Genomic DNA, 19,980 nt, shown 5'->3' with positions numbered 1-19,980 from the left:
ATCCGCAAGCACATAGATCCGCTGACCGGCTGCCTGAGGTACTGCACCCCGTGGGGCCGCTTTGTGCACGTTCCGCCTCAGCTGCCCTGTTCGGACTGGGCCAACGATTTTGGGAAGCCCTGGTGGCAGGGGTCGTATTATGAGGTGGGGCGGCTGTCTGCCAAGACCCGGAGCATCCGCATCATTAACACGCTCACGTCGCAGGAGCACACACTGGAGGTGAGAACTGGTGACAAGGAGCAGGTTAGAAGGAATGGGGAATTCCAGCAAATCTCCAGGCCGATCTTCAGGGCAACATTTTTTCCATAACCGCTGGGAGTGTATTTTCTGTCCTTTACATTGAGGCAACTGAGGAAAGCACAGCACCTAGGTCCCCAGGGTTGGGAATTCTAGGAGTGTCTGGGTCACAAGGGGACAAGAGACTCCTTTATAAGCCCGGGAACAGCAGTTCATGTATCTTAGTGATGGTGGTCCTTCGAAGCTCTTACACGCCGTTTTGGACAGCAATTGAACTTTCTTTTTAATCTACTCTATTGCATGGATATAGTGAGGGGACAGTTGACCCTTTATGGCCATCTGGTAGTTAGAAGTGGCTGCCATTGAGATCTGTAGGACTTTAGGGCCTGTTCATTGCATGCTGGAGTTTCAGCGTTTTTTCTGGGGCCGCAGAGTACCTGAAGCTGCTATCTCCGTCCAAAGTGCCAAGGGAGGCTCTTTGATCCCAGTGTGTGTATGTGTATACTCCATCCAGAATTCTGGGGCGGGGTACTTCTATGTTCTCCAGGTGGGGGTTCTGGAGTCCATATGGGAAATCCTACACCGCTATCTCCCCTATAACGCACATGCTGCCAGCTACACGTGGAAATATGAAGGGAAGAAACTGAACATGGATTTTACCCTGGAAGAGAATGGGATCCGGGATGAGGAGGAAGAATTTGACTATCTCAATATGGACGGTACACTTCACACACCTGCAATACTTCTGTACTTCAATGATGATCTCACAGAGTTGTAGGAAAGGAGACGTACATTCATGGAGACTCAAGACATATTTCGAGTTTGGCTTTTTCTGTGCCTTGAGGAAAAGTGGTGGGGCCGAGGGGTGCCTGGACCTAGATCTCCATTCCTCTCTAGGAGCTAGCCTGTGCCCTTCTGAAGTGTAAAGGCCCTATTCCCTGCCTTCATTACAGTTTGCTCTGAGTAAATTAGTGAATTAATCTTTAGGAATGATACAAGAAGATCAAGTACCTTGGTTTAGGGAGATGTAGAAGAGGATAGTCAGAGTTCAGGCAGAACTGTTTGATAGTTAAGAGAGAGTAGTTCTACAGGGGTGAGGGATGGAATGACTTTTTTTGCAATGATGGAAATGAGATGTCTGCGGGAAGATGGGATTTACAAAGACAGGAATAGGAAATGTTTATCCTTGACCATACATAGCTGGCTTATCTTACTTGTAGAAGAGTGTTTGGCAGCTGAAACCCAAGGGAAAGAAAGGAAGTGCGTCATTATAGGCAATACAGGCTAGAGAAGGGGTCTTGCTCTATCACCCAGTCTGGAGTGCAGTGGCAAAATCATGGCTCACTGCAGCCTAGAGCTCCTGGGCACAAGTGATCCTCCCATCTCTGCCTTGAGTAGCTGGAACTTCAGATGCATGCCACAATGCCTAATTTTTAAATTTTTTGTAGACACAGGGTCTCGCTGTGTTGCCCAGGCTGGTTTCAACCTCCTGGCCTCAAGTGATCCTCTTGCCTCAGCCTCCCAAATAGCCTCTTCAAGACAACTACCTCCATAAGGTAGATTACCATTACTATTTTACAGATAAGTCCTTTGAAACTTTGAAAAGTTTAATAGCTCAAAGCCACACTAGGTAGTAACCACTAGAGCCAGAATGCAAATTCAAGTCTGCCCAACTCCAAAGTCCATGTTCTCTCAATAGAAAGGGACCATCTCAATGTCTAATCTCATGTTAACATTTGTAACCACTGCTCTCAGCAAGTATTTGGGATGTGGCTTTGTCCTAGGATCCCTGCACAATAGGAAATTGTGGTCCTATTGTATAGTTAGCAGTTATTGTCTCTGGAAGGGAGTTTGCAGAGTTCTCCTGTGGTGAAGAGGAGGCAAGGAAGGCTAAGTGTCAGTTAAGCAATAGCTATTGGGGCTACTTCTTTGTTAATCCCATACCCCAGATTTCCCTCCTGACCTTTTTGGGGCAAAGAGGTGGGTATTTACTAACTTGGGGGAAAACTAGAGTGGGGAAAAGGCCGGCAAATTAGTGACACTTCGGCGAGGGAGAAAAAGGAGGCAGTTTGCCACTTGGAGAAGATGAGGAAGACAGGGTTGCAGAATGGTGACTCCAAAAGAGGGACCTTGACAGGGGTAATGTAAAGAGAGATGCTAACTATGTCAGAAACCTCTCCTGGTGACCAAAAGAGAACCACTATTGGGGGTCATGGCTAGATTTGGTCTCCTTTAACTTAAGGAGGGGAGATTTGAGAATGACACACAGGTGAACTTACTGGCAGCAGCAAGCAAAAAACAAATCAGGAAGAGTTTAGTGTGTCTTCTGGCAGGGGACACCAGGGCCCTGCACAGGAGAAGGTGGCCCCTGTGAGATACTGGTGGGCTATATAGGTGTTTTCTGAGGGGCTTTGGGAGGCATGAACAAAGGTGGAAACATTGCTGTTGGCTTCAGCAGTATCTGAATTTACTGTGAGATGGAGGGTTTAAATCTAACCCCATGGAATGCAGGAGTCCATGAATTATCTAAATCGATCATTTTGATCTTTAAGCAACTCTGCAATTATGTGTACCTTGTTTGCTCAATTAAACCCTGAACTATTTGAGAATGAAAGCTATGCTGTTCCTCTAGTGCAAGCCTCAGGGCCTGTCCTGTGCCTACAGGATGTCCCCATTCTGCCAAAACCTGTCCCTCTTCCAGAGACTCCTACTTCAATGCCTCCTGCTAAAAACACATCCCTTTCCTCACCCATCCAGTCACTCATCAAGTGTAATCTGTCTCCTAAATATCTCTGGAACTTATCTTCTTTTCTCCAAGTTACCATCACCTCTTATCTAAACTGCTATGGAAACTTCCTAACCTGTTCTCCCATTTCCACTTCTGATTTCCATGCTGCCATGAGAGTCAGCTATGAAAAACAAACCTAAACATCGAACTTTCCTTAGCTTCTTCAGTGGCTTCCAGCTGTTTTTGGAATAAAGTCCTAAATTCAAAGACCTTGTATAAATCAGGCTCATCTCGCAACACCCCTCTTTGTTCTCTATGGCCCAGACACACTAGCTTTCAGTTCATTACATGTCTTGCCTCAGACCCTCACACACTGTCCTCTCTGCCTGCAACACTCTTCCTTTCGCTTTCCACCTAGCTGATCCTAAATGTTCCTTCCTCAGGGAGGTCTTTTCTGATTTCTTGGTGGGTCAAGACTTTCTCATAAATTGGTTAGCACCATGCATTTTCCAGAGTTTTTATTACAATTGTAAAATTATGGCTGTAATAGGCTGGCTGCGCTGCTAGATTGTAAGCTCATGAGGGCAGAGATCTTGTTCACATCTTGCTTACTGCTATATTCTCATTGCTGAGCACACAGTTGCTGCTCAATAAATTTTGAATGAACTCAAATGTTAAGTGAACTCATCCGTCTATACCTAGTGGGGGGGATGTTGTGTCCTAGTAGGCAAGGAAGAACCAAGAAATAGGATGTCTGGTTCCTGTGCTATAGTCTCTATCCATAGGATTCACTTTCCTTGCTTCCCTAATATCCAAAACCAAAAGTTATTCCATAGATATGGTCTCTGGCCAGGCGCAGCGGCTCACGCCTGTAATCCCAGAACTTTGGGAGGCCAAGGCATGGGGATCACCTGAGGTCAGGAGTTCAAGACCAGCCTGGCCAACCTGGCGAAAGCTTGTTTCTACTAAAAATCCAAAAAATTAGCCGGGCGTGGTGGCACACACCTGTAATCCCAGCTACTTGGGAGGCTGAGGCAGGAGAATCGCTTGAACCCGGGAGATGAAGGTTGCAGTGAGCTGAGATAGCGCCATTGCACTCCAGCTTAGGCAACTAGAACGAAACTCCATCTAAAAAAAAAAAAAAGTTAAAAAAAAAAAGAGGGTCTCACCAGATTTTTTGGGGCCAATCCATCTGTCATTTCCCCATATGGCCACCAGGTGGCTGTAATTACCTATAGAGTCAGGGAGAAGCCGGGAGGGAAAACCCTTCCAAAGTTAGGATGGAAAGGTGGCCCTTGGAGATTTATAAGGGGGAAGGAAGGACAAGAAAACAAGGAAAAACCACGTGGCCACCATTCTATTAGCATTAGGTTTATGCCTGCTTTTTTCTCACAAGCACATGGCAGGAAAGGAGTGCAGTTAGGAATTTATGGGCTAGAACAAAAGGGGGTCCTGATTACAGGTATGGGAGTTATGGGGCAAAGTATGGAGCTGGCAAAGGGATAAAGATGTAACAAATTTTTAAAATAATAGAATGCATTCATTTATTAATACTTAAAAAAAATCTTTCCAATAGGCACTGCTTTGTTCTCTAAATAGCCAAGTGGATATTTGCATGAGGAGTATGTAAATAATGCTTTAGCCTAAAACCCAGAAAACAAACAGAACATGAATGCAGGGTCCAAGTCCTCTTGTGGTAATCTCTTTTGTGTTAGAGGGTGGTGGGTGAAGGATGGAATGCTGAAGGGAAGGCTGCCGTCCTCAGTGAATCACAGCAGCTTCAAAGGACTCAACTGGCAAGATTTCCCACAGGTGAGGTCCCTACATGCCCACATTACTGGGGGTCATAAAGAGGCATATGTTCCTTGTAGGAAGTTTGCCTACTCACTGGGATAAAGCATGCACACACGAAAAGATAAATGAACATAGTACATGATAAAGGCTTAAGTTATGGTATAGAAAAGTTTCTACCCTTACAGCAAGTCACAGGTGGATTACTAACCTGGCCATCCTGAAACTGTTTCTAAATACTCTGTGTGTGTGTGTGTCTGTGGATGTGTATTATTTTTGGAAAACGGTGCTATAATTTCCATCAGATTCTCCAAATAGCCCAATCCCCTACTCCTACTCCTGAAATAGCACGCACACACACACATACACAACAATAATTTAAAGAGCCTCAAAAGTAAAATATCGAAAGTGATAATACAATGTAGTCCCAATATTCTGGCATCTGTCTCAATGGTCTGCCTCAACCTGTGGCAGAACCATGGCAACCCATGGCAGAAATTCCTAAAACTTTAACCTTTGGGGCTAAATTTATGACAAGTCTCAAGTGTTTTACTACTTTACCAAATGTTAATCTGGCTGTACCTTGGAGCTGAGTAAAGGGATCCATCATTTGGTCTTGATACTATAACATCCCATCATACATCACGATAAGGTTAATGCATCCAGCCCCACAGCTAAGTTTAGGGAGGCCACATGGATGGGCTGCTGTTGGGAGAACGGCCACTTGATCATGGGTCAGTAGAGTACATGGTTTGGCTGGAAGAAAGCACACAGAATTAGAAACCTGACTGATCTTTATCCTGGAAGCCAAAGATTAAGGATTCAAAATACAAATGGATATGCACCCCAAGTACTAGGTATTCTAGGCACACCGGAAGCACTAAAAAGAAAAACCCAAAATGCTGGTGAATGAATAAGTGAAGTGAATCCATCAAAGTGGGGATGGGGGTAAAGGCTTAAGTGCAGTGGTGTGATCATAGCTCACTGTAACCTCAAACTCCTGAGCTCAGACAATGCTCCTGCCTCAGAGTAGCACCACCATACCTGGCTAATTTTTTATTTTTTTGTAGAGACAGGGTCTTCTTATGTTGACCAAGCCGGTCTCAAACTCCTGGCCTCAAGCAATCCTGCTGCCTAGGCCTCCCAAAGTGTTGGGATTATAAGTGTGAGCCACCGTGCCTGGCCAATATTTTAAATAATTGTGTGCCTGGACTGGGTGTGGCAGCTCATGCCTGTAATCCCAGCACTTTGGGAGGCAGAAGGATCACTTGAGGCCAGGAGTTCAAGATAAGCCTGGCCAACACAGTGAAACCCTGTCTTTACTAAAAATACAAAAATTAGCCAGGTGTGGTGGCAAGTGCCTATAATCTCAGCTACTTGGGAGGCTGAGGCAGAATGGCTTCAACCCAGGATGCGGAGGCTGCAGTGAGCCAAGATCACGCCACTGCACTCCAGCCTGGGCAACAGAGTGAGACTCCATCTCAAAAAAAAAAAAAATTATGTGCATGAAGCAAAGTTTGTGTTAAGTACTTGTATGTAGAATTTTCTACTTGTGGTGTCATGTAGGCATCTAAAAGTTTCTGATTTAGGAGCATTTTGGGTGATTAGGGATGCTCAACCTGTACATACACATACCTATATATAAACATATTATGAATAGAGTGAAAGTACCATAAAGACACACAGAATCATATGAGAGTGATGGCGGAATGATCAGAGGCATGTCTGAGGAGATGCTCACATGACTCATCTGTATTACCTGTAGAGCTGCATTTACCAACATGAATCCTCCCAACAAACTTAAGGCATAGGTACTATTTTTATTTATACTGAAAAACAACACTGAAGCAGAGAGAGGTTAAGTAACTTGCCAAAAGTCATACAACTAATAAGTACCAAGGTAGTCATAGCCCATCCAACTAACATACCGCCTCCCTGCATGTCAAACATAGGATGCTATTCTAGTTACCTACCACTGCTGTATTTTGCCAATGAATCTGCAATATGGGTAGGGCTCAGCAGGGACAGCTCACTTCTACTCCCAAAGGTGTGAACTGGGGTGGACTGTTGGGAGCTGGAGGATCCACTTTCAAGATGGCTCTCTCACATAGCTCTCAATGCTGACTATCAGTTTTTCTCCACATGGGCCTCTACACAGGGCAGTTTGGGCTTCCTCACAGCATCCCAAGAGAACCAAGAGGAAGCCAAATCATATGACCTAGCCTCAATTCCAAGGGGAGGGAACTAGCTCCCACCTCTCAGTGGGAAGAGTCTCAGAATTACACTGTAAGAAGAACATGTGGGATGTGAGACATAATTGTGGGCACATTTAGAAAATACAATCCACCAGAGATGCCCTGGAGGTCAAAGGGGTATCCAGCCCAGTCTAGGGTGGAGTGGAGGGGTGGTCTTTGAAGGGTTGTGTGTAGGGGAGATAGGGCATTGATACTTGAGCCTTTCTTGAAAGCCTAGGTTGGAATCTTGACCCTATCATTTATTCAATTCGTTAAAATGATACTGAGCATCTGTCAGGCACAGTCCTGGAAACTGTGGATACAAAAATTAATGACACAGTTTCTGCCCTCTAGGAGCTTACAGTTTAATGGGAGATTCACTGAAGTTTGTGATTCTCTTAATTTGTCATCCTGCTTCCTTATTTACACAGTAGCCATGGGGAACTTTTTTTTTTTTTTTTTTTTTTTTTTTTTTTTTTTTGAGACGGAGTCTCGCTCTGTTGCCCAGGCTGGAGTGCAGTGGCACGATCTTGGCTCACTGCAAGCTCCGCCTCCCAGGTTCACACCATTCTCCTGCCTCAGCCTCCCGAGTAGCTGGGACTACAGATGCCCGCCACCACGCCCAGCTAATTTTTGTTGTTGTTGTTGTATTTTTAGTAGAGACGGGGTTTCACCGTGTTAGCCAGGATGGTCTCGATTTCCTGACCTCGTGATCCGCCCACCTCGGCCTCTCAAAGTGCTGGGATTACAGGCGTGAGCCATTGCGCCTGGCCGCCATAGGGAACTTTTAAAGTTCCCATGTTAAAAGTCTTCAAAGGCAACCTACTTCTCTTAAGATGAACTTAGAAACCGTTACCATGGTCCAGAAGGTAAGATTTGGCTCTTCCAGGCTCTTCTTTGTCTCCCACGTTGGCCTTTCAGTTTCCGAAATGCCCCCTAAGCTTTGCATCAGAGCCTTCCTACATGCTGTTCCTCTGTGTGGAACAATCCACCCCCGACTCTTCAGTTGGCCACCTGGCTCCTTAAAGTTGCTTAAATGACACTTTCTCTGATACCTCCACTTATGTCAAGTCCCTTAACACGCCCTCCCCAGGGTGTTCTGAAATGTCATAATTATAATTAAAAAATTTAGTGTAATTCACTGTTTAATGTCCATTTTCTTCCCTTCTTAGACTGTAAGCACCATGGGGGCAGGGGCCACAGCTCTCATTTGTGAAATACCCAGCCCTAGCCCAGTGCCCAGCCCAGAGCAGTCACTCAATAAATACAGAATGAACAAATATTTGGTGAATGCTACAAAAGAGCTAAGTATGAAATACACAACAGGAGAACCTAACCCAGTCCAGGGGGGCTGAGCCTTCTGGGGAAGTATCATTTCAAGCTAAGATTTGAAGGACAAGGAGGGGTCAGTCAAGTGGGGAGGACAAGGGATAGGTGGAGGAGAGAATGCTTCCTGCACAGGATAAGTAGCAAATGCAAACGTAGATTGGAGAGTGTGGAGGGCTCGGAGGCAGAAGGAACTGCAGCATGGTAAAGCTAAGAGGAAAGTGGGAGGCAGGGGGAGGGAAGCCAATGAGAGACGCTGAGCCAGGCCAAATCATAGAAGGCTTTGTAAACCAGGTTAAGTTTTTCTTTTTTTAATTGCAACATAATTCACATATCAATATTCACCCTTTTATAGTGTACAATTCAGAGTTAAGTGTTTTTTGTTTTGTTTTTGAGAGGGAGTCTTGCTCTTGTTGCCCAGGCTGGAGTGTAATGGTATGATCTTGGCTCACTGCAACCTTCGCCTCTCGGGTTCAAGCAATTATCCTGCCTCAGCCTCCCGAGTAGCTGGGATTACAGGCGTGCACCACCACACCTGGCTAATTTTTGTAGTTTTAGTAGAGACAGGGTTTCATCATGTTGGCCAGGCTGGTCTTGAACTCCTGACCTCATGATCCGCCCGTCTGGGCCTCCCACAGTGCTGGGATTACAGGCATGAGCCACTGCACCTGGCCCAGAGTTAAGGGTTTTATAAAGAGAATCACATGATCAGATTTGCATTTTCAAAAGGTGACTTGACTACAATGTCAAGAGAGAAGGAAATGAGGGAGAGAAAGTGGAGAGAGAGAGACTGGCGCTAATGCAGTAGTCCAGATGAGATCCAAAGGCAGCCAAAACTAGGTTAGTGGCAGTGGAGATCGGAGATGAAATGAAGTTAAGAGAGAATTGCAGGACTTGATAATTTGGGTAGGGGTCTAAGGCAAAGGGAGGAGTCAAGGATGACACCTGTGTCTCGCCTGGATGACTGGGAGGATGGTGAGTCCACTGGCAGAAAAAGGAACTGCTGGAAGAGGACTTTGGGAAGGAAAGTGATGAATTTTTAGTTAGCTGTATGAGGTAACTCGGGCACGCAGGCACATGTCCCAATCTTATTGGATATATAGGACTGGATCCTGAAAGACAGCTCTGGGCTAGCGTTATAGGTGTGGGAATTATTGGCAGATAGCAGCTGTAGCCAGTCGAGGATCAGATCCCCTTAAGGGCGAAGTGTAATCTACACAGAGGTTTGAGGAGGAGAAAAGGACACCACAAAGGAAGAGCTAGAGGGTGAAAGAGGCCAAGCGGGAAATGTTGCCACAAAAGCCAAAGAGAGAGCACAGAAGAGAGGGGAACGGCCAACAGTATAAAGTGCTGCACAGAGGTCACGTAAGATGAAGACCTGAGCGACCATGCATTCAGCAAACAGCAGGTCACGGTGGCTTTGTTAAAGAAGCCAGGCTGCAGTTGGACAAGGTATGCATGGGATATTCTTAGAAGAAATCTAACTGCAGAAAGGAGGAATGTTCTGGCTTTATAACCATGCACAGAATATTTAAATACCTTCCTTTGGATTCCATTTCTTCAACCATAAAATACAGACAATAGAAAGTAAGATGACAGTAGGGCAACAGGCACGACCCAGGACATGGTCACCCTAAAAAGATGCTACCTTATAGTGTTGTTGAGAAGATTAAATAAGGAATGGGATCCTGCCCAGCACTATAAAGAGTCCTTGGAAAAGACACTCAGAAAACCTTAGTTTTCTTTCCCATTCCTTGTGCTAGCCATTCTTTATTTAGTAATGAATCCTCCCCTCAGGATTTTGAGATTCGGCATTTTTCAGCATCCAGGTAACGTCTGTCATGATTAGAAAATTATAGACCGTATCTGTGACTAACATTCAGTTTCCAACCTAACAATAGTGTTTATTCCTTCATTAGGAGAAGTTTTTGAGTCAAGTAAAATATGGTTTGTTTCATATCATGCCAGAATTGAGCTTCTTTATACAGTGATGGAAAGCAAGGGAATGGGGCCAACTACTGGGAGAAGAGTAACAAAAGTCAGTCCTTTGCTCCTAAAGGATTTTAAGGTGCTTAAGCTCATAACTCAGGTTGTGAATCTTCTCACCTTGCAATCATCTTAAGTGAATCTCTGAAGAGAGAAGTGGCTAACAGTAAACTTGATGGTTTAGAATGCAGCTACCAATTATTGAGTACCTTATTACAGCCAGTGCTTTATGTAAGTTAGCTCACTTAACCCTCACCACAACCCTTTGAAACAGGCATTAATACACCGTTTTACAGATGAAAGAGCTGAGACTTGAGGGATAAATAGCTTGCCCAGGGTCATAGTTATTAAGTGGCAGAGCTTGGATTCCAGGTGCTACCTTTCTGACACCAAAGCTCAAACTCTTCCTCTAATGAAGTGAGTGGATAACTTTATTATTGACTCTGGGATACATTTTAGGAGTTCTACAGTTTTGGAATATAGAATAAGTTGATTTTTAATGTACTAATTACATCTCATTCAGTCCGAAATAAAAATGATTCTCAGTCGAGTGCGGTGGCTCATGCCTATAATCCCAACACTTTGGGAGGCTGAGGCGGGTGGATCACTTCAGGTCAGGAGTTCGAGACCAGCCTGGCCAACATGGTGAAACCCCATCCCTACTAAAAATACAAAAATTAGCCGGGCTTGGTGGTGAGCTCCTATAATCCCAGCTACTTGGAAGGCTAAGGCAGGAGAATCGCTTGAACCCGGGAGGCAGAGGTTGCAGTGAGCTGAGATCACACCACTGCATTCCAGCCTGGGTGACAGAGCAAGACTCCGTCTCCAGAAAAAAAAAAAAAAAAAAAGAAAAAAAATATTTTCCTTTACAGACTGGAGTGCTAGATGGTGAAAGGGCCCAAGAGCAAGTGAAGGGGTAAGAGGAAGCTAGTGTGGGTTAGCATTTCCCATGACAAATTTATAACCTAAAGGATAGTTAATCAGCTGGGAAAAGTGTGCAATTCTGCTGGAACAACTGGGGCTTGAAAACAGATGAAAAGCAAGATACTTCTAGCTGGCCAGGCAACAGAAAACTATTAAGAAATTGTTAAAAAGCAATGTCAAATGGGAAAAAGTTTGGTTTTTGCCATTTTGTATAGGATTATTCAGTTTCTATCACAGTGGTCAATCGAAGATCTACAGCTGGGCATGGCGGCCCCTGTGCTTGTAGCCCCAGCTACTCCAGAAGCTGAGGTGGGAGGATCGCTTGTCGCTTGAGCCTGGGAGGCAGCTGTTGCAGTGAGCTGAGATCATGCCACTGCACTCCAAGCCTGGGTGACAAAGCAAGACTCTGTCTCAAAAATAAAATAAAATAAATTTTTAAAAGCAGATCTAAAAAACTTGCAGAAGGCAAAGACAACAATTAGAACAATTTTAGGCTTACATCTTCCTCCTTCTGATTAAGATGATATTCCTTACTCAGTGAGAGCAAGGAAAAGGATTTAGCTAAAAGTCAGCAATAGAAGGATGAGCAGACTAGATAAAATCTTTTAGTCAATTAAAAAACAAAAAATCTTTTAATTGAAAAGATATATTGCAGTATTTGGGTTCTTTATTAGGTACTGGAGGTACAGAGAACTATTCCATAGCTCAGAAGTTGAGTTACTTCTATTTTAAAATTTATTTATTTTGGCCAGGCACAGTGGCTCACACCTGTAATCCCAGCACTCCGGGTAGCCGAGGTGGGCGGATCACCTGAGGTCAGGAGTTCAAGACCAGCCTGACCAACATGGTTTAACCCCGTCGCTACTAAAAACAATACACAAAAATTAGCCTGACGCAGTGGTGCACACCTGTAATCCCAGCTATTCGGGAGGCTGAGGCAGGAGAATTGCTTGAACCTGGGAGGTGGAGGTTTCAGTGAGCTGAGATCGTGTCACTACACTCCAGCTCGGGAGTGGATGCTTTAAAGGAAAACATGGATAGATTTAACTCAATGAAACTAAATTTTACTATGTAAGAAAACATCATAAAGTTAAAAGACCAGCTAGGAAAATATTCGTGCCATTTATGACAGACCATTTTATTCAGTAAATACTGTGTGCTCTAATAGAGCTCAGAGATAACAGAAACTACTCTAGCTCAGAAAGTTACTTTATTCAGGAAACTAGGGCTTACAAAATTATTGGAAGGGCCAAAGAAGGGCTACAGATTGGGTTTCCAGAGTGACAAGAAGATTGTAAGGACAGGCTTGGTGGCTCACGCCTGTCATCCCAGCAGTTTGGGAAGCCGAGGTGGGTGGATCACTTGAGGTCAGGATTTCGAGACCAGCCTGGCCAACATGGTGAAACCCCATCACTACTAAAAATACAAAAAATAGCCGGGCATCATGGTGCGTGCCTGTAATCTCAGCTACTCGGAAAGCTGAGGCAGGAGAATTGCTTGAACTCGGGAGGCGGAGGTTGCAGTGAGCCAAGATTGCACCACTGCACTCCAGCCTGGGCAACAGAGTGACTCCACCTCAAAGAAAAAAAAAAAAAGAAGAACGTTTTAGAACTGACCCACCAGAGATCTACTTCCTATTTCTTTGGTGATCAAGAAGCTGCTGGGGTCGAGTACTGGCTCCAGGATTACTCCAGTATTGTATAAAAGCAGGAGTAAGGGGGTATAAAGGAAGATAGCGAGCTAGTGTTTGTATTCTTGATGAAATAAAGATGTCATAGAAATCAACGATAAGAAAAAGACCAATAGAAAAATAATACAAAAATAGTAAAGTATATGTACAAAAGATGAACAATAGGATGATGATTGCTGACTTCTATTGAGTTTTACTCTGCGTCCAGGAACTAAGTACTTAATATATACTAACTCACTCCTTTCAATAACCTTATAAAGTAGAAAGTATCCTAATACCCATTTTACAGATGAGAAAACTGACAAAGGGAGGTTAAATATCTTGCTCAAGGTCAGAGCTATTGAGAGGTGGGCATTTATGCCTAAACTCACGGACCATAGTAGACCTGAAAAAAGAAAATTAGATGATGTGATGGCTCAGAATTGGACATTGTTAATAGCAATTGAGAAAGAAGCTGGCTTTAAGAGGGCATAATGAATTTGTTTCTAGATGTGCTTAGCTCGATATGATGGCACCTTTTCAGAAATAATTTCTGGCTGGGTGTGGTGGTTCACACCTGTAATCTCCATACTTTGGGAAGCTGGGGTGGGTGGATCACTTGAGCCCAGGAGTTCAAGATCAGCCTGGGCAACATAGTGAGACCCTGTTTCTACAATTTTTTTTTTTTTTTTGAGATGGAGTCTTGCTCTGTCGCCCAGGCTGGAGTGCAGTGGCACAATCTTGGCTCACTGCAACCTCTGCGTTCAAGTGATTCTCCTGCCTCAGCCTCCTGAGTAACTGGGATTGCAGGCACGCGCCACCACGCCCAGCTAATTTTTGTATTTTTAATAGAGACGGGGTTTCACCATGTCGGTCAGGCTGGTCTTGAACTCCTGACCTTCTGATCCGCCCACCTCGGCCTCCCAAAGTGCTGGGATTATAGGCCTGAGCCACTGTGCCCGGGCAATTTTTGTTTTTAATGTCACTATTTAATCCATCTGAAAACTACTTTAGTAAATGGTAAGGATCTACCTCTTATATTTTCGCAAATAGTTTTCCATTTATCGATTATGCATCATTATTTATCAATAATCCTTTACCCCACTGATTTAAAGTATCACCTTTGCCATATATTAAACACTTGAAGCAGTCAACAGGTATTTACAGGGTGCCTAATGTGTGCCTGGCCGTGTGCTAGACTGATACGACAGTGGAGAAGGGTGACAGGGCCCCTCCTCTCTGGAGCCTACTGAGAAAGATAAAGGATAATATGGTAGCACATAGGAGGGGCACCTATTATAAGCTTGGAGAGTCAGGGGAGTTTAGTGCATGCCTGCTTACTGTGTGTCAAACACAGTACTAAAGACCTTAAAAGTGTAATTCCATTGACTTGGTAATATTAGGGCTTCACAAAAAGACTTATATGTTGCCATTTTAGTTGAAGAAACTGAAACTCTGAGAAGTGGAAGCCGCATATGAACCCAGACCTGTCTCCCAAGCCCAGGTTCTTAAGTACCATGGCTGACCACTAATCTACACAGCACTGCCTCTTTGAACAGGGACTGACGAGGAGGAGCCAGAGAGGCAAGGGAAAAACCAGGAATGCGAAACTACAGACATCAAGCAAATTCCTTTTTCAAAAAGGGGGTGGTCAAGTGAAGAACTAAGAACATCCTCTGATTTTTAGCAACCAGGAGGTGTTGGTAATTTGGTGAAAGCAGCCGTAGTGGGGGCAGAGGGCTGGAAAATGAGTAGGCAAGTAGACACTGAGAGCAGTTAATGCTTTCAAGAGGGTTGGCTGTGAATGGACACAGTGCGGTAAGGTGGCAGCTAAAGGGATCCAGAGTATTTCTTTCAAAGATAAGGAGATTTGAGCACATTTTAATGTGGTTGAGAAAGAACAAGTGGAATTGGAAATAAAGGACTGAGTTAGAGGATCGCTGCTAACCATTAGTCCCTGAGAAGGTGGCAGGGGTGAGACCAAGAGCCCAAGTATAGGGATTAGCTTCAAACAGGACAGGAGGAAAGGATAAAAGGACAAATATGGATAGAGTTAAACATGTAGTTGAGTGTTGGAATTTCAAGGGAATTTTCATATGATAATCTATCTCCTGGAAGTAGATAAGATTTTCTGTCTATTATGATATTAAAATGAACATATGTATCCTGTTCTTTAAAATGAACTAGTATCAGGAGAAGGTTTTGAGGAAGTCACTGTGGAGAACTAAAAGAAAGCTGACTAGGAAAAAGGATTCCTGAACAGAAACTTTGGTCTGAATGGTCATGGTGTTTTCTTCAGCAGCCCTTTGCATCCTGGGTGTAAACAAGCAACCACAGTGATACAAGGCCAGCGGTTTGCAGGAAGGAAAATAAGAAGAGGGCACCAAGACAGTGGCAGGAGCATGGTTAAAATGATAGACCATGGAACTTAAGCTGGATAGGAAAAGAGGTGTAGATGGTATAGCTGATTAGGAGAAAATGAGGAGCTAAGGGACTACATTGTCACATGGTGGGCCCAAGAATAGAGTAGAAGTAAATGAGGGGGCTAGAAGGATAGAAAGTTGTGGCCCAAGTTGGGGGTTTGAATTTAATATTTCAAAAGGAAGTCCAGAGATGGGGCCAGAAGTGGGATGGCTAGAAAGGTCTCTGGAAATAAGGGGATCAAAGGACCAAAAAGTCTGGGTGATGAATAGATCATTCATGTGGATCCTAAGGTCACCCAAGATGATGGCAGGACTAAGCCAGGTGTCAGTCTTCAATGAATGAAGGAAATGTCAGGAGGTAAGTAGAAAACAGTGAGGAAGAGAAGGTAAGGAGCACATAGCAAGACTGTTGCAGCCTTAAAGAAATAGGGGCTTCTTACACAAGATGAGGGAATCTGGAGGCAACAGTTGAGATAAAGAATTAGCCAGGCACAGTGGCTCATGCCTGTATCCCAGCACTTTGGGAGGCCAAGGTGGGTGGATCACTTGAGGTCAGGAGTTTGTGACCAGCCTGGCCAACATGGTGAAACCCCATCTCTACTAAAAATACAAAAATCAGCTGGGTATGGTGGCGGGCGCCTGTACTCCTAGCTACCTAGGAGGCTGAGGCAGGAGAATCACTTGAACCAGGAGGTAGAGGTTGCAGTGAACCGGGATTGTGCCACTGCACTCCAGCCTGGGCAATAAGAGCAAAACTCCATCTCAAAAAAAAAAAAAAAAAAAAAAAAAAAAAATTAGGTCGGGTGTGGTGGCTCACACCTGTAATCCCAACACTTCGGAAGGCCACTGGTGGGAGGATTGCTTGAGGCCAAGAGTTTAAGACCAATTTGAACGACACAGCGAGATCCCATCTCTATAAAAAATTTTAAAACTATCCAGTTGTGGTGGTGTGTGCCTGTAGCCCAGCTACTTGGGAGGCTGAGGCAGGAGGAAAGCTTGAGCCTAGGAGTTTGAGGCTGCAGTGAGCTGTGATCACGCCACTGCACTCCAGCCTGGGTGACAGAGCAAGACCCTGTTTCTAAAACAAAACAAAACAAAACAAAAAACCTTCCATAAGTAATATTTTAATGGTTTCCCACAATCTTTAATTGATATCTAACTTCCTCACTAAAACTGGCTTTAAAGGTGACCAAATGACAAGTACAATACTTTTCTTGGTTTGTACTGTTTTTTTTAGAGACAGAGTCTCACTGTGTTGCCCAGGCTGCAGTGCAGTGGTGTAATCATAGCTCACTGCAGGCTCCAGCTCCTGGGCTGAGCTCTCCTCTTGCTTCAGTTTCCTGAGTAGGTAGGACTACAGGCATGAGCCACCATGCCTGGCTAATTTTTAAACTTTTTTTGTAGAGATAGTCTTGCTATGTTGCTCAGGCTGGTCTTAAACTGCTGGCCTCAAGCGATCCTCCTCCCTTGGCCTCCCAAAGTGCACTGGGATTACAGGTGTGAGTCACTGTATTGGCTGGTTTGTATTAAAAAAAATTCAGATAGAATTAATATACCTTATTCACCACTTTAAAGTGAATTCAGGGGTTTTTAGTATATTCACAAGGCTGTGCAACTATCACCGTTATCCAGAATTCCAGACATTTCCATCACCCCAAAAAGAAACCCCATACCCATTAGCAGTCCCTCCCATTCTTCCCTTCCCTGAAACCTGCACAACCACTGATCTACTAGTTCCCTATTCTGGACATTTCATATAAATGGAATCAAATAATATGTGGCCTTTTATGTCTAACTTCTCTTACTTAGCATAATGTTTTCAAAGCTCATCCATCTTGTAGCATGTATCAGTATTCCATTCCTTTTTACGGCTGAATAATATTCCATTGTATGGATATACTATATTTATCCATTCATCAGTTGATGGATATTTTTGTTTACACTTTTTGGCTATTATGAATAATGCTTCTATGGAGATTCATGTACAACTTTATGTGTGGACATATGATTCAATTATCTTGGGTGTACACTTAGTATTGAAATTGCTAGGTCATATGGTAGCTCTATATTTAACTTTTTGAGGAACTGACAGTTTGTACTCTTCTTGATTCCCATGAAGCATCTAGTATCAATGATCATGCCTTCCTTCTGAAGCTGTCTGCTTACTCTACCATAACAACACTACCTGGTATGCTTACGACTTGAAAAACTTGTTTTTCTTTGGCTTCTCCTCTCCCCAGTCCATCCTTCAAAGTTCCCCCAAGGTTCTGACCTCTACTCTTCACTTGATATACTAAAATTCTTACCCTTTAAAGAGGTACCAACTCCTACTATAACCTATCATGAACTTTACCACTCCAGCCATATGAGGTCTACATACTACCTACTAAATTCTTTCTTATCCCACCTAAACTGCCCTTTTTCTTCCTCTGTGCTATACAAATCTCAGTTATTTGGGAGCTAACCTCAAATGCAACTACATATGAAAGTTATTTACTTGCTTCCCCCCTCCCAACCAAGAAAGAGCTTTCTTCTCTGAATGCTGATTTTATAGCCCATAACCATCATCACAATCATATATTGCTACTTAGGTTTTTATATCTGTTTTAAGTCTTATCTCAAAAAATGTCCCTCCTCCCTTCACCTAGTCAATCTCTTGGTCACTAAAAAATTTTCAAATTGCTTTATAAGATGTGCAATGAAAAAATAATTTCCCCTTCCTAGTGGCAACTACTGTAGTTTCCTGTATATTCTTTCAGGAATATTCTATGGATATTCACATATTTTTTTCTTTCATAAATGTTACCATGTTATATATGCTCTTCTGTACTTTCCCTTTTTCCTTCTCATATTTTAATTATTCTTTAAAGTGGAACCTCACTAATGTTTTAAAAACCCTAACTACATTACATCTACTGATTGTACTTTGCTTACACATTTTTCACTTCAAAGAACCAGAGATTCATGAGGAATTATTTCTTTAGAGAAGTCATACTACTTTTCATCCCATTTGGCTCCAGTTGCTAATGTAATCAATGAAGCTACTTAATTTTGTTTACATAAATAATAAATACTTTCTCATTGTAAAAATTCAGAATTATCAATGAAGCAAACAATCCCCCTTGACTATTTTTTCCTGAAAGTAACCAATGTTACCAGTTGGGTATGTATACTTCCAACATTTTTAAAAGCATTTAAATCCAAATAAATGTATCAGTAAAAATATTATTGTTTTAATTTCTTTAAACATAAACTAAATGATGTCATAACATTTTTTTTTTACAATTTGCTTGTTTCCATTCAACAACATATTAACCATGTCTCTACATATAGAAGTAACTCATTTTTCTTTTTCTTTTTCTTTTCTTTTTAATGACTGCGACACAGCCCCATGAAATCCTGAGAACATGTGCCCCAGTAACTCCTTTTTCTTAACTACTGTGTAGTTTGTTTAGCTATTCCTTACTGTTGGAGATTTAGGGTGTTTCCAGTTTTTTGCTGTTACAAACAATGTTGTAATGAATAGCTCTGTAATGTCACCCTATGCACAAATATGGTGACTGTTTCTCTATAATAAATGGTGAGAAGTGGAACTCTGTGTCAAAAAACACTAAGTTTATAAGTATAATAGATACTATTAAATTGGCCTTGCTTGTTCTGTGGTATAGTTGTTATAGTTAATAACAGTAATATATGTGACCATCAGTTTCACATATTAGTGTCCTTTAAAACTCTAGGACATCTCATTGACTTAGAACTCATGTAGTATATAGTAGAAGAACACTAGATTGGAAACTGAAAGATAAAAGTGCAAGTCCTGGTTCTGTCTCCAACTACTAACTTGATCTTAGGTAATCCTTTCAATATCTAGGCCCCAGTTTCCATACCTATAAAATTAGATTAAAGTGATATTTTCTAAAATATGTACCTATATGATTAGTAGCATGCAAGATGCTTTTACTTTTATCGATTTTTATTTTAATAATTATTGCATTTTAAATTAGGAAGAAAAACATAGAGTATCAAATTAAAGATTTATGAATATTATTTCTAGCAATATAAAATTTACCTTTTAAAGAACATTCATTTAAGTTAAAGAAAGGTGAGTGATTTAAAGAAAAATAGTATGCATATAATGGTATAGCTGATATATAGATATAGCAAATCATGAATATGATATATGAAGGACTGAAGTTTCCTCCTTGATAAAATCAAGAACAGGTTAGATTAAAGCAGTAAATCCTAGACTTTTAGATTTTAATGATCAATAACATGTAAAAAAAAAAAAGTTAGTGATCAACATGGGGTTGCTGACTTTTCATTGTGCTGAGTAAGGAAATTAAGAACAACAAAATTCATAATCCCAGCACTGTGGGAGGCTGAGGCAGGTGGATCACCTGAGGTCAGGAGCTCGAGACCAGCCTGGCCAACATGGTAAAACCCCGCCTCTGCTAGAAATCCAAAATATTAGCCGGGTGTGGTGGTGGCATGTGCCTGTAATCCCAGCTACTCGGGAGGCTGAGGCAGGAGAATGGCTGGAACCCGGGAGGCAGAGGTTGCAGTGAGCCGAGATTGCACCACTGCACTCCAGTCTGGGCAACAAGGACGAAACTACGTCTCATAAAAAGATATTTAAAATTATTTAAAATGTTGTATAATTAT

At 42.7% G+C, this 19,980-nt stretch overlaps 1 protein-coding gene across 8 annotated transcripts in view; it reads left to right on the top strand.

The window, feature by feature from the left end:
* CHD3 (chromodomain helicase DNA binding protein 3) overlaps positions 1 to 19,980 on the top strand; it is a 54,548-nt gene that overhangs the window by 641 nt on the left and 33,927 nt on the right. For all 8 annotated transcript variants that reach the window (XM_030800288.1, XM_030800277.1, XM_030800278.1 and 5 more), the window contains exons 3-4: positions 1 to 219; positions 785 to 956. In XM_030800288.1, coding sequence (XP_030656148.1) covers positions 1 to 219; positions 785 to 956 — 391 coding nt within the window. The remainder of the gene's footprint in view (positions 220 to 784; positions 957 to 19,980) is intronic.

Source organism: Nomascus leucogenys, chromosome 19, assembly GCF_006542625.1.
Source record: "Nomascus leucogenys isolate Asia chromosome 19, Asia_NLE_v1, whole genome shotgun sequence".
NCBI classification, from domain to species: domain Eukaryota; kingdom Metazoa; phylum Chordata; class Mammalia; order Primates; family Hylobatidae; genus Nomascus; species Nomascus leucogenys.
This window is presented reverse-complemented; position numbering and strand designations above follow the sequence as displayed.